Source organism: Malaclemys terrapin, chromosome 4 (assembly GCF_027887155.1).
Source record: "Malaclemys terrapin pileata isolate rMalTer1 chromosome 4, rMalTer1.hap1, whole genome shotgun sequence".
Classification (NCBI taxonomy): domain Eukaryota; kingdom Metazoa; phylum Chordata; order Testudines; family Emydidae; genus Malaclemys; species Malaclemys terrapin.
Window position 1 is genome coordinate 111,719,768 of NC_071508.1, and position 13,635 is coordinate 111,733,402.

The 13,635-nt window shown below is 48.7% G+C and overlaps 1 protein-coding gene across 2 annotated transcripts in view; it reads left to right on the plus strand.

Annotated features, from left to right (window-relative positions):
* Positions 1 to 1,983: 1,983 nt before the first annotated feature.
* The window catches only part of IFT43 (intraflagellar transport 43), a 49,412-nt gene continuing 37,760 nt past the window's right edge, over positions 1,984 to 13,635 (plus strand). Inside the window, exons 1-3 of one of the 2 annotated variants that reach the window (XM_054027401.1) lie at positions 1,984 to 2,087; positions 2,961 to 3,053; positions 8,205 to 8,225. In XM_054027401.1, coding sequence (XP_053883376.1) covers positions 2,037 to 2,087; positions 2,961 to 3,053; positions 8,205 to 8,225 — 165 coding nt within the window. In that variant the 5' untranslated portion in view covers positions 1,984 to 2,036. The remainder of the gene's footprint in view (positions 2,088 to 2,960; positions 3,054 to 8,204; positions 8,226 to 13,635) is intronic. The other variant, XM_054027402.1, reaches the window with a different exon arrangement.

Below are 13,635 nucleotides of genomic sequence, written 5' to 3' on the forward strand. Positions count from 1 at the left end.
CCGCCGCAGCAGTCCCTGAACTGGGGCTGAGAAGGAGGAGTGTCTCTCCCCCCCCCCCCCCCCGCCCCTGGCCACAGCAGCCATAGAGCTGAGGCTGGGAAGGAGGGCTGTCTCTCCCCAGCAGCCGCAAGCCTGGAGAAGGGGAAAGTCGCCTCTTTCTCTGGCCGCCGCAGCTCTGCACATCCCAAATTCCCCCCACCCCTCTTCTTACCCCACTGCCCCCTCCTGCCTACCCCCTATTGCCCCAAGGCCACCACCTCACCGTACATGTGCATCTTCTCCAGGGTCCAGGCATCTAATTAGTGAAGCCACGGCTGCGCAGCTGCACTAATTAGGTGAGTGGCCCTTCATTCTCTCATGTGCGGCTACCCAGGCACGCACCTTAAAGGGAAATATTCACGGACCACCTGAATGGAGCTTGCGGAACACTGGTGGTCCACGGACCACAGTTTGAGAACCTCTGCTCTAACTATTAGAGTTGAGGGTGAGACCTGTGTGGGGGGTAGACTGCACATCTGCCTACTGCAGGGTTTTCTTACTCCTCTGTCTGAAGCATCTGGTACTAGCCACTATCAGAGATGGGATATTGGACTGGGTGGAGCACTGGTCCGGATCCAGACGAGTAATTCCTACAGTCAAATGTTCAAATGCTTACTAATCCAAAGTATCTGAAGGTGACCAAAGAGCTTGCGGTTAAATGTTGGTGATGGACAATTCTGGGTGGGAGCGGGACTCTTAAGGATTGAGGAGACTGAGGATTTGGGGCTCAGCAGGAATGGGCCCTTGGGAATCAGGGGAGGGGGTAAACAGACCCTTGAGAATTGGGGGAGAGGAGCCCTTGGGAGCTGGGTAATGACAGGCCCTTGGGAGCAATGGGTCTGGCTTTGGAGGGGGGCAAGAAGTTCCCCAGAAGAAAAGGCTTGTGTGTCATGGGGGTAGGATTGGGGGGTGGGATGGGTGCAGTGGATTCTATGCGGTGATGAGCAGTTAGGTGGGGCTAAGCAGGAGCGAGAAGGGGCCTGGGAACCCCCAACAGGAGATGGGGTTACAGGAACCCGGGGGTAAGTATCAGAGGGGTAGCCGTGTTAGTCTGGATCTGTAAAAAGCAACAAAGAGTGCTGTGGCACCTTATAGACTAACAGACGTATTGGAGCATAAGCTTTCGTGGGGTGAATAACCACTTTGTCGGATGCATGTAATTGAAATTTCCAGAGGCAGGTATAAATATGCAGGCAAGAATCAGTCTAGAGATAATGAGGTTAGTTCAATCAGGGAGGATGAGGCCCTCTTCTAGCAGTTGAGGTGTGAACACCAAGGGAGGAGAAACTGCTTCTGTAGTTGGCTAACCATTCACAGTCTTTGTTTAATCCTGAGCTGATGGTGTCAAATTTGCAGATGAACTGAAGCTCAGCAGTTTCTCTTTGGAGTCTGGTCCTGAAGTTTTTTTGCTGCAGGATGGCTACCTTTACATCTGCTATTGTGTGTCCAAGGAGATTGAAGTGTTCTCCTACAAAAAGCAACAAAGAGTCCTGTAGCACCTTATAGACTAACAGATGTATTGGAGCATAAGCTTTCGTGGGTCATACCCACTTTGTCAGACACATGCGTCTGACGAAGTGGGTATTCACCCACGAAACCTTATGCTCCAATACATCTGTTAGTCTATAAGGTGCCACAGGACTCTTTGTTGCTTTTTACAGATCCAAACTAACACGGCTACCGCTCTGATACTGTTCTCCTACAGGTTTTTGTATATTGCCATTCCTAATAACAGAGCCCCAGAGAATGCCGGCGGGTGAGATGGGGAGGGCAGTGCGGTGCCGAGGGAGGCTGGGGGCTCTGGAAAGCCCCTTCCCGGGGTGTCAGGCCTCCCCCGCGCGGGAGGTGTCTGAGCAGCTGGAGGGCAGAGGCCTCACCCCATTGGCGCCGTCTTCGTCCCCACTCGCCGCGGCGGCCCCTTTAAGGGTGGGCGAGGTTTGGTTGTTAAGGACGCTGGAGGCGGGCCCGGCCCAGCTCTAGCGAGGCCCAGTTGCGGGATGGAGGCCGAGCTGGGGCTGGGCGAGGAGCCGCGCAAGGGGGCAGCCGGGGTAAGAGGGACCCGTCCCCGGGGGCAGCCAGCAGGGAGCGCTCAGCCCGCCCCGGGCCCGCGCGGTGGTGCAGGGCGCTGGGGATCTCTCCCCCGTCCCCGGGGGGCAGGGCTGCTTCCCGCTGCTGGGCCCAGGGCGGGCTGCGAGAGCGGGCCCCGCCGAGCCCCCTCCATCCCCTCCCCCTGCCGGGGGCTCTGCCCCCCCGCCGCCGCCCCCTCCATCCCCTCCCCCTGCCGGGGGCTCTGCCCCCCCGCCGCCGCCCCCTCCATCCCCTCTCTGCCCACCGCCCGTTCCCTCGCTGAGGGTTGTGCCCCTTACCCCGGGGCTCTGCTGTTCCGCCCTCTATGACCCCACCCGGGGCACCGCTAACCACGTGAGAAGCCCCAGTCCCTGTTTGTAATCACGCACAGTCAAAGACGACCCCTGGCATCGGGGGCTTGGGGGAGAGGAATACAATCCTCCCTATACAGCCGTTCATGTACATCTGATTGATCTTGTCCTTATACAAATCTAAGTGTTGGCTCTCCCCAGCTGCCCCGATGCTGTTGCCAATTGGCTGTTTTTTTTTAAATGCCTCTTGCTGTTGAGGTGGGTCTGGAGAAGGGACTTGGAGGAGAGTTTACTGGCCTTGTAGAACAGTTCAGGGAGTGTGTGCCGTGCAAAGGGGACCACTTGGAAAATGGTCCAGAGATGGCTGTGTGAGCAGTGAACAAATGATGGTCCTGGTGCTTGTATTGTTTTTGTCCTGTTTGTGATTCTTACAGTACAGTGCTAATGTTGCATTAGGGAAGTTATTTGGATTCTCTCTCCGTCACCATGCACTTGCTGCCCTGAAGTTGCTACTGTCAGTAACTGTGCTCTCTGCCCCCTCAGATGGCCAAGATGGGTCGACGAGCTCTCCAGGATTCCTTTCCAGAGGAGAATCGTCTCAGCAGGAAGAATTCCTCTGCCACTTCTACTGGAGAGGTGGGTACCATGGACAGGATAACATGCCTGCAGCCTAAGGTGCCACTTAAATCCGACATTGCCCATTACAGAGGATTCTGCATGTCTTGTCGGGTCCTGCTTCACCAGTGTAGGTCTACCCCGACTAAGTCTTGTTCTTACTGCTGGGGTCCACAGTGCCATTCTGTATTTCCCATTACTGTGCTGTCGAATGTCTGACTGAGTGCAAGTATCAGGGGGTAGCCGTGTTAGTCTGTATCTACAAAAACAACAAGGAGTCTGGTGGCACCTTAAAGACTAACAGACTTCGGATGCATCCGAAGAAGTGAGGTTTTTACTCACGAAAGCTTATGCCCAAATAAATCTGTTAGTCTTTAAGGTGCCACCAGACTCCTTGTTGTTTTTGACTGAGTGCAGTCCTAGTGTCTCCAACATGTGTAACTGTACTGGGTGGGGGGAGGAGGGCAGACGTGGTCTATGATGATTTTCCATGGGAGAGATGTGCATGGTGATATGGAACATGCTGGTATGGGGGAATCTGAGGATCTGCACAGGAGTGCCTCACAAAAAGCAGTGTGATGAATGTAGCTGCTTTCTTCGAGTGATCTTCTTCCACATGAATTCTACTCTTGTTGCTCATGTGCCCCATGCTCACAAGATCAGATTTTTGGCCAGCCGTGTCTGTTGGTCTTGTGTCCTAGGTGCCATCATGTTCCACCCCAGGGCGTAAAGGTCTGATGAGGCTCAACCATCCTTCTTCAATCCTTCTTACCATCCATGGCAGTGAGATGGAACCCCTGCAGTGTCTGCCCTTTCTCTGTGCACGGTGCTGGTGTTAGTTAAAACAAGAGGTAGTGACTTAATTAATATGTTTTTAGTTAGTAAAAACTATATATAATTTTTTTCTTAAATTTGTTAGACTTGAGTTCCCTCCCCTACCCAGGGTACTAGCATTATAGCAGAAGCTTAAAGTCACTAGGCTTTAAGACCCATTCTTCATGTGGCACTTGGGTGCCTATTAATGATGGACATTCCCTGTACCTACTCTGCTGTTGTACTAATTTTGATGGACTATATGGGCCCAAAGAGTTAAAGGTATTAACATGATTCTGTCACTGTACAGCATTAAACAGTTTTACACAAAGTTTGTTGTACAGAGACCTCCGCCTGCTTAGAACATGGCAAATACACCATTAAAAATCTTTAAAACCTTTTATTAAAGATACTGAAAAGAAGGAAAAACAGTTAAAGCCTTTGAAATGTAAAGTGTTAAATAAAGATTTTATTTTAACAACATCTCTTGTTCCCTTTCCATTTAGCTGGAGACAGTTTGTGGAAGGAAACCCCCTACCAGCCCCTTTGACGGTCTTTTAGATGGTATTAAAGATAGAATAAATTGCCTAGGGAGGTTGTGGAATCTCCATCTCTGGAGATATTTAAGTGTAGGTTAGATAAATGTCTATCAGGGATGGTCTAGACAGTATTTGGTCCTGCCATGCGGGCAGGGGACTGGACTCGATGACCTTTCGAGGTCCCTTCCAGTCCTAGAATCTATGAATCTATAGTAATAACTTCTTTTTGGGGGGGGAGGAAGAGATGGGCTGGAGCTGTTGTTATTGCTCTTGATGTTAAAGTCCAGTCCTCTTCGCTAGAAGACCAAACAAGACAAACCCACTCAATAGGGGAGAGAAAAGAACAGCAATGATAGAAAATGCAGCTTCTGTCTGTGGTATTGACTTTCACTTGCAACCTCACAGCTGGAAAAACACCGGCACAGCACACAATCTTATTGGCCACTCTGAGACCTGGCAACCTTGTACCAGCTTTAGGCTGCTTAGAGCATTGAATTTAGCTGCCTCTTTTTGGTCACATGCTCACAGCAGTGATATGCAGAATATACAGTCTTGGCTGGCTAAGTCAGACTCTTCTATGAGATAGAAGGCAAAAAGAGAAGGATAGGAAAAGGAAGAAATAAGATGGGGAAGAAAATGGACATATGGGAAAGTGACAGTCTCGCATCCCAGGTGGTGGTTGGGATTTAGCCAGACCCAGTGGAAGAGATTGTCATCTGGGTCCCTTTCTCTGACTAGGTCAGGTCAGGACATTTTTCAGGATCAGGACAATGAAGGCCCAATGGGTCATAGTGAATCCTGGGGTCCCAGGAGACAATGCAGATGGCAGCCATGATAGTGAAGTTCATTCCTTCTGGTCCATCCATCCAGCACCCAGCCATTGTTGTCAGACAGCTTCTGATTTTCCCCACAAAGTCTTCTATTTTAAGGACCCCAAAAGGGGAGTGATGGCCCATCCTTTCATTATTTTGTTCACCAATTAAGCTTAATTTCTTAATTTGGGTCCACTGATTTCCAGTACAACACTTTTCTTCTTTACCAGGTGTGATCTTAACACTGTCCTTGAATTATATTAGTAAGCTTTTTGGTTTGAATTAATTCAATCGGTCTTGTCTCACTTTTGCACATTATTCCCATTCACATTTGTTATAGGTTATTATGACATTTTATGAACTTTCACAATGAGGGTAGATTTGTAGGCTCAGTTATTACAGTACTGCCCTGGAAAAGGGTCCATCCCAGAGCAATGTTCCATTTGTCACTCTTTTTCTAAGCGCAATCTGTGTGAGGGAAGCCAACCTGAAGCTGTTCCTCCTTGAGAATTTGTTGTAAGCCTCCTCGCATACTGAGGAGAAGGCTTCAGCCAGACCTCAGCCATCTGCTGGTGCCCTAGTGGGCTGAGATTCCACCCCAAGCTCCTGGGTAACATCTGCTCAGAGCTTCATTTGTCCACTTCTACATCAATGTTAACTTCTGATCGGCAGAAAGGAGCACTGCTCCAGAGATGAGCCAAGGTACTGGTCACCATCCCCGGCACCTGAGTCACTAGACTCTTGTCTTGGGCTCATTTGTTTAAGGGCCGTAATCTTAGAAAGGCTCCTTCTGGTGTCCTGGTGCTGACCTCCAAAACAGCAGGTGCAGTGCCCACTCAATTGGCAGACTGCGCTGCCCTTGGTACCCACCCTGGCACTGAATGACTGAGTACCTGTAGCCTCTGCACTCAGAGCTTCAGTATCGTGCACCTCAGTACTGACTAGCTCTGTGGTACCCGCTACTTTGGCAAAGACTAAGGCCTTGGCTACACTTGCAAGTTACAGCACAATAAAGCAGCTCCGGGCGCCCTAGCTCACTCCCCGTCCACATTGGCAAGGCAAGTAGAGCACTCTGATTCCACAGCTACAGCGCTGCTGGTACTCCACCTCGGCGAGTGGAATAACGTTTGCTGCGCCCCTGTTGGAGCGCCGCGGCGCCAGTGTGAACGAGATGTTGCGTTACTGCACTGTGATCAGCCTCTGGAAACGTCCCGTAATCGTGGGCACTCTTGTCTTTGTGAAATCGGCTGCAGGAATGCGGAAATTCCCTTTCAAAGCTCCGTTTTGGAGAAGCTGGCTGCTTATCAGCTCAGAGAAAAAGCAAACATTTACTGTTTGCTTTGAGTGAGTGAGAGAGAGGTGGGGAGGGGAGAGGGGGGTCTGAACTTACAAGACAGCATGGTGTCACACTCTCAGCACCCCAAAAACTCTCTCTCTCTTCCCCCCCCCCCAACATTCACATAACACGCTCCCTGTCACACTTCACCCTCCCCATTTGAAAAGCACATTGCAGTCACTTGCATGCTGGGATAGCTGCCCATAATGCACCGCTGCAAGTGCCGCAAATGTGGCCATGCCAGTGCCCTTTAAACTGTCAGTGTGGACAGACTGCAGCACTTTCCCTACTGCGCTCTACGAAGGTGGTTTTAACTCACAGCGCTCTACATCTGCAAGTGTAGCCATGCCCTAAGTGACGGATTGCTGGGCCTGGTAACTGGTCACTTATTCTTGAGAGATTGAAAGTGGTGATATCCAAAGCATCTGCTTTGGAGTTACCAGTGTGCTAGGTTTGAGGTATGCCTTGTATCACCTCTCCTATGCTTAGACAGGGCATGTGATATAATGGCCCCTCCCTTGGAGTAGCCAGAAGTGGAATCCATGTGGACAATTGCTCGAAAAAGAAAGGTTACTTACTTTGCAGGAACTGTGGTTTTTAGATGTGATGTTCACATGTAGTCTATGACCTGCTCCCTCTTCCCATTACTATAGAGATCTATACCACTTGGATTCTGTACTGGCAAAGAAATTGAGGGGTGGTTGGGCCTGCTCAGCCTTTTATGCCCTGAGGGGAGTGGGAGGGGGGAGGGGAGGGGTTGCACGAGGGCACTTAGGACACACACATGGCCCCAATGGACACTGCCAGTTGAAATAATCCAATCTCCTGTGCATGGCGTGGTGCTCTGTCCCCTCTAGTGGCACTGAGACCACTTAGGGATTAATGAGACTGCTACAGCCTTAGCTAAGGGCCATGTGGCTTTTAGCTCATGTAGTAGAGGCTCATGCATTTAGCTCCATAAATCCCAAGTTCGATCTCACCTGCTGATGACCGGGGTCTGTCAGTGTTACATGTGCACCAAGAATGAAAACTGTGTGGGTAATATATCATGCAGAACCTCAGTTACTGTAGGGATCTGGTCATACTCAGGAGGCAGTGGCTCTAGGATACACAGCTGCAGCCTCCTGTATATGTAAATCAATTGTGTGACTTGGGACCCTTTCTGGGCTCTGGTGTTCTTGCAGGTGTATTTATTCTCTAGAACCCCCTTTTCACCACTCTAACCTGCACCTGTGTGTGGTTTGGGACCTTTCATTCTTTAGGGAGAAATGACTTTATCTACTCTCTGTTGGCCTTGTTTGTAACTTGGCTTCCTTCTTAGGCAGTCCCCGGACAAGCATCTGGTTTGTGGCAGCCTCCTGCTGCCTTTGCAGTTGAATGTGCTTGACCAAACTCTCGCCTGTCTTGGACTGTTTCACTGACACCCACACAAAGCAGATGTAAAATGTCACCATTGTGAATGGGGGGAGTTGACACTCACTCTCTCCAGGTGTGAATGATTACACGAGGTGTGTGGCAGGGGAGAATCAGGTGCACAGTGTCCTTTAGGTGTTGCTTGTATTCGTTCCAAGCTGAAATCCAGAGACTCGTGTTGGGGGCTTTTCATTGTTTTTCTTTTTTTTTTTTTTTTATAATTTCTTTCTCTTTCTTTTCCCCCTGCTGATCATTCTAGGATGAAGACACTGAGGAAAAGGTAGATCTTGTAGGACTAGAGGCTTCTGGGTACATGCTGGCTTCTCCTAGGGAAACTGGCAGAGCTAACCTGTCAATGCAAGTGGAGATTGCCTTGAAAGGGACTTTCACACAGGAGAATGAAATATAGTAGTCTCGTGCCTCCGGTTCAATGATTTGCCTGGTTTCCCTTGACTCTTACTGCTATCCTTTGTTTCATAGGGACTTCCCTCCTTCCTAGCTGATGCATCCTACACTAAGGTCACAGTCATGCATGTTGCCACAGAAATGGTGGAGACATCTGATTCCATGTTGAAGACAATGGGAGTAGAGGAGCTGGGAAGGTGCTGTGCCCTCACTGAAAAACATAGCAATTAGTGACCAGGGTGTCAAACCAGAGACTGGGTTTTGATTTTATCTATGGTATGCTTGGCAGGATGCCCTAGTGTGAAAGCTCCCCTTTAAGAGTCACAGAGTCCTTCTGGTGCCCATCAGGAGGCCAGTCAATAGACCAACTGGGTTCTAGCTAGGATGTGTGCCTGTATCCTTTCTGTGATGTTCTTCTGCCCCTGGAACTTGGTTGCACCTCTTGTATTCTCACTGCACCAGCTCCTTGGGAAATGTTATCGCCAGGAGGGAATCGGGTGAGTTTGGGTTTGTGCTGAGCTCCTGAGCTACATGAAGGGAGCTGCAATTTCACTAGTGCTCTTCTGTATGGATTTACCATAACTAAAAGGCTTTCCTGCAAATTTCACAGCATTCATTTAGAAAAGGGAGTCCTGACTGCTGTTCAGGATGTACTAGAAACTCATCAAATGGGCAATTGTTTCCTGGGGGAAAGCTTGGAAATGCTTCTTAATTTTCTGAAAAGCTTCTGGGCTACGTGTCTTGTGTAGTTTCTGCCTATGGCAGGAGTCGCTATTGCCCAGTCCTCCTGGCTAAAGCTGCTTATTGTATATATTAGATATTCAAAAGCTTCTTTTAGCTGAAGAAAGGTAGAGAAGAGAAAGCACCATCCCAATACCCTAGTGGTAGTATGGCATGTCCTAGCTGGTCTTCACTCCCCTCGCCAGAAGGAGCTGGGCGTTCTGCAAGGGCTGAGCCCTGGCGGGAAGTTGGAGTGGCCCTCCTTTCTTCTCCCTCACTGCCAGCAGTACTGCTGAGCTCCAAAGCTTGGAAGGAGTGCTTCCTGTCTTGGTCCAAAGGTGAGGGGGAAATGGGTTGCATTCTCTCCAAACAGGAATGTCTTTTTCAGAGCAGATGCTGCCTTCCTCCCAATGCTTCCCTGAGCTATCTGGTTAAATACCAGCTGATAAACCCAGTATCTTATTGGTCTGTGCCATGTGAATCTCTTCCTAAGGCCAGTGCCTCAGGGTCTGATCCTACAAGGTGCTGATTGCATTGAAATCAGTGGGAGTTGAGGGTGTTTAGCAGCTTGGTGTCAAGCCCTCTGCATGTGATGGGATCTACTGTGCATGAGGCAGCTCAACAGAGAAATGACTGTGTCTGCCACCTAACAGTCAGAACACCACCTGTTACCAGGTCCTCAGTTGGCAATTGTCTGCTGAATCAAAGCTATGGGGGATCAGCCTTTTCTTTGGGTTTTTTATTCCAATCCTAGAAAGCCTGTATGAGGTCCCATTCTGGAGGGGTTATTGTGTGTGAAGGCTAAAGTCCAGGAAGGAGACTCTGCCTCACACCTCATTACTTCTGGCCACAGGACGTTACTTTCAATTGGTCTGATGCCTGTCGTAGAGAGAGAAATAGCACTGCAATTCACAATTTTCTTTTCATAGTATTATAACAGTTAATGGTAAGAAAGATCCATCTAAGTTCACCCATTCTCATGCCAGGTCAGGGCAGGATTGTTCCCTATGTTAGAAGCCCCAGGGTTGTGTCCCAAGTAGTTTTCACTGTCTCAAGTGATGGGACTTCCCTTGGGGGATGATTCCACAGACTTTCTTCTTGCTGCTGGGAAGAGAATCAACCTAAATCTTCATAGTGTTAATTCTGTCTGGTTAGATCCAATTACATCCCCCTGTATCACCCTAGATCAGCGGTTCCCAAGCCAGGTCCTACTGAGCACTTGCTGGGAATCTGTGGAGAGCTGATTGGTCACATGGTAGTAGCTCCTCCTGGCTGCTACATTTCATTAAAATATTTTCCTGACGGGACTTTTCCATGTGAGCAGTTGTTGCTACAGAGATGTTGTGTGATGCGAGGGAGAGGCGGTGTCAAGGAGGCGATTGTTCTAGTGAGAAGTGATCATTACTATGAAATACTTTAGGACCACCTGGCCTAAATCCCTGCCTTTCCTCCCTAGGGTTTACACCCTTCAGATACCTGGTCATTCTTTATATTGAAGTTACATTTATAAATAATTCTATAACAGGAAAATAAATGGTTAATTGCTGTAGGGTCTGATGGATCAGTAAGTTGCTTATAACCATCTGTAATGCCTATTACTTGTGTCTATAAAATGTTTATAATCTCTATTAATCATTTATTAACCCTTTATAAGACCATTATAAATGGAACCTAGCTATCAAGTGTGACCACAGATTTCTGCAGCTACAATACATCCCTCCCTTAGTCATTGCTCAGCCAAGTTGAAATACTTAGCTTCTTTAATCATCTGTTTGAAGTTGGCCCCTCCATTGCCCTGATGACTCATATAGCCCTTCTCTGAACTCCCTTTGGGCTGCACTGAGTGTTTATAATCTGGGCTCTTCCTGTATTAGGTATGTTCCCCACTGGGGGTTGAAGATTATTGAACCAGCAGCATTTGTGCTCTTTGTGTGAATGTGCCTGCTGAAGTCCTGCCCTCCATCCATCTGCCTGCTCTAGGATGTGTTCTGCATCCCCTGGCTCAGATTTGAATGCCTGCCAGGTTCAACTAGTCATTGGGCTGTGCTTTCCAAGGCTGTATAGGACACATAGCAAAGGGATGAGGGGCTGGTCAACGGAATAATAAAGGGTCTATCCCTGTATCTCTGCTTTGTGGCAAGGAAGAGAACATAGTTAATCTGGAGGGGCAAAGTGTGTTGGAGGAGTGAGAAAAGGGGTGGGAACAAAAACTCCTGTGTTCTGCTCCTGCTCTGCCACAGATTTGGTGTGTGACCTTGGGGCTTGTCTATACTTACCGCGCTGGTTCGGCGGCAGGCAATCGAACTTCTGGGTTCGATTTATCGCGTCTAGTCTGGACGCGATAAATCGAACTCAGAAGTGCTCCCCGTCGACTCAGGTAATCCTGCTCGCCGCGAGGAGTACGCGGAGTCGACGGGGGAGCCTGTCTGCCGGGTCTGGACGGCGGTAAGTTCGAACTAAGGTATGTCGACTTCAGCTACGTTATTCACGTAGCTGAAGTTGCGTACCTTAGTTCGATTTGGGGGTTTAGTGTAGACCAAGCCTCAGACAAGTTCCTTCTCCAATCTGTGCCTTAATCCCTTTCTGTTAAGTGGAGATAATGTTGTGTGGAGATTGACTAATACACCTCTACCCCGATATAACGCTGTCCTCGGGAGCCAAAAAATCTTACAACCTTATAGGTGAAACCGTGTTATATTGAACTTGCTTTAATTCGCCGGAGTGCGCAGCCCCCTCCACCCCCGCCCCCGAGCACTGCTTTACCGCGTTATATCCGAATTTGTGTTATATCTCAGGGTAGAGGTGTATTTGTAAAGCAGCTGGAAAAGTGCTATTTATTATTATTATTATTATTATTATTACTTAAATTAAGCTGGTCATTATCAGGAATGCAATCATGATTAATAATGTGAGCTGTTGTTGAAAACACAGGTGAGGAGAATATAAAGCAAAGTACTTTACATATGTAATTTAGTACGGGCCTGATCATGCAGGTGAGGAGCCCCATTACAATCAATAGCGTTACTAGTGTGACTGAGGCTTGCTCACCTGGGTGAGACTTTGCAGGATCAGAGAAAGCAGAAAGTGAAACAGTGTTGTTTTCTTGCCCAGTTCTTGTTCAAGCACCTCGTTCTGTATCTGGGTCCCTAGCCCTGTTTACATGGTAAGCTCTAATCTGATTCCATTAGCCACCCCCAAACTTTCTCAGAACCTAAATATTGACCCTACAGCATTCCAGTCTGAGCGTTACAGAAGTCCAAGTAAGATGCTTTTGAGTCCACTGTTGCATATGCCTATGCAGTGGGTTTATCCCAATGGGGGATTATTTATTTATTTTGAGGAAGCATCTGCTCTGTGCTAGGTGCTTTCCCATTACCCCCTGCTCTGAGGAGTTTAGAACTGAAGGAGTCCTGTCTTGTTCCAACAAGATACTTCAATCCTTCTGATTAGTTATAATTTGTATTGTGGTAGTGCCTAGGAGCCACAGTCATAGACCAGGACCCCATTGTGTTAGGTGCTGTAAAAACAGAACAAAAAGACAGCCCCTGCTCCACAGATCTAATAGTCTAATTAAGATCTCTTGCTCTGTAGGGTTCTGCTGTCCCCCATGATACTTGACTATGGAGGAGCCCTCAGCTAAGGCTAACCCCTCTTGGTATGGGCCATGCTACCCAAAGCTTTGCCTGGTTTGGTGTGGTGCTGGGGGTGGGAGTTGATAGCTCTCACAGTGAGAGGCATTTCAACAGAGCCTGAGAGAAATAAGTGCCAGCTCCAAGGCTGTATTTCTCGGTGGTGTTTTCAGTTGTGAATGCCATCCCAGATTTGCTTGGCAAACATGTTTGTCCTGGACAGGGCTGAACTTGTCTGCCATGTCCAGGAGATTCTGCTGGCTACATGGATTCTGTTATTCTCTGCTATTAGGAGATGCATCATCCACCACAGGGGAGCCAGTGTTTCGGAAGTCATGGGCTGTTACACCTGTATACTTTTGAAGTGGACTTGCTTCTCTTTCCATGTGGTTCTCTGTTGCCTGCAGACATGCTGGACTCCCAGCCGTTCCTGGGCCTGCTCAGCTGGAAATTGGCCAGATTCTCCAGGAGGAATCTGAAAAATGCAACTAAACTCATGTTCCCTGATTAGGCCAACTTCCCCAGTGTGAGCCCCAGTATCATATGGCCTGGCGCTCCCCAAGGCCCTGTATTGCCTCTCTCCCACTCCCCCCAGCACCCCAAGTGGCCAGCCAGCAGAGCAGTTATTTTCAGCCTGTTGAGGTTATCTATTGGCCTTTCAATGACATCTTCCTTCATTCTCACCAAAATAGCTCTTCTAATCAGTCACGTTTCCCAGCCTTTTTTGTAGCATCCTCCCTGTGCAGCTCCCTGGGTGGGGAGGAGAGACAGACACTGGGAATCCCATGGGAAATAGTTTTATTAAAAGATTTTTCCACACATTTATTTCATGCTTTGAATGCTTCTATCCTGAGCCCACTAAGGGAGCTGATGGCGGGGTATAGCTGGATAAGAACATTTGCTACCAGTACGTAGCCCTAGGGAGGAGCAAGCTGA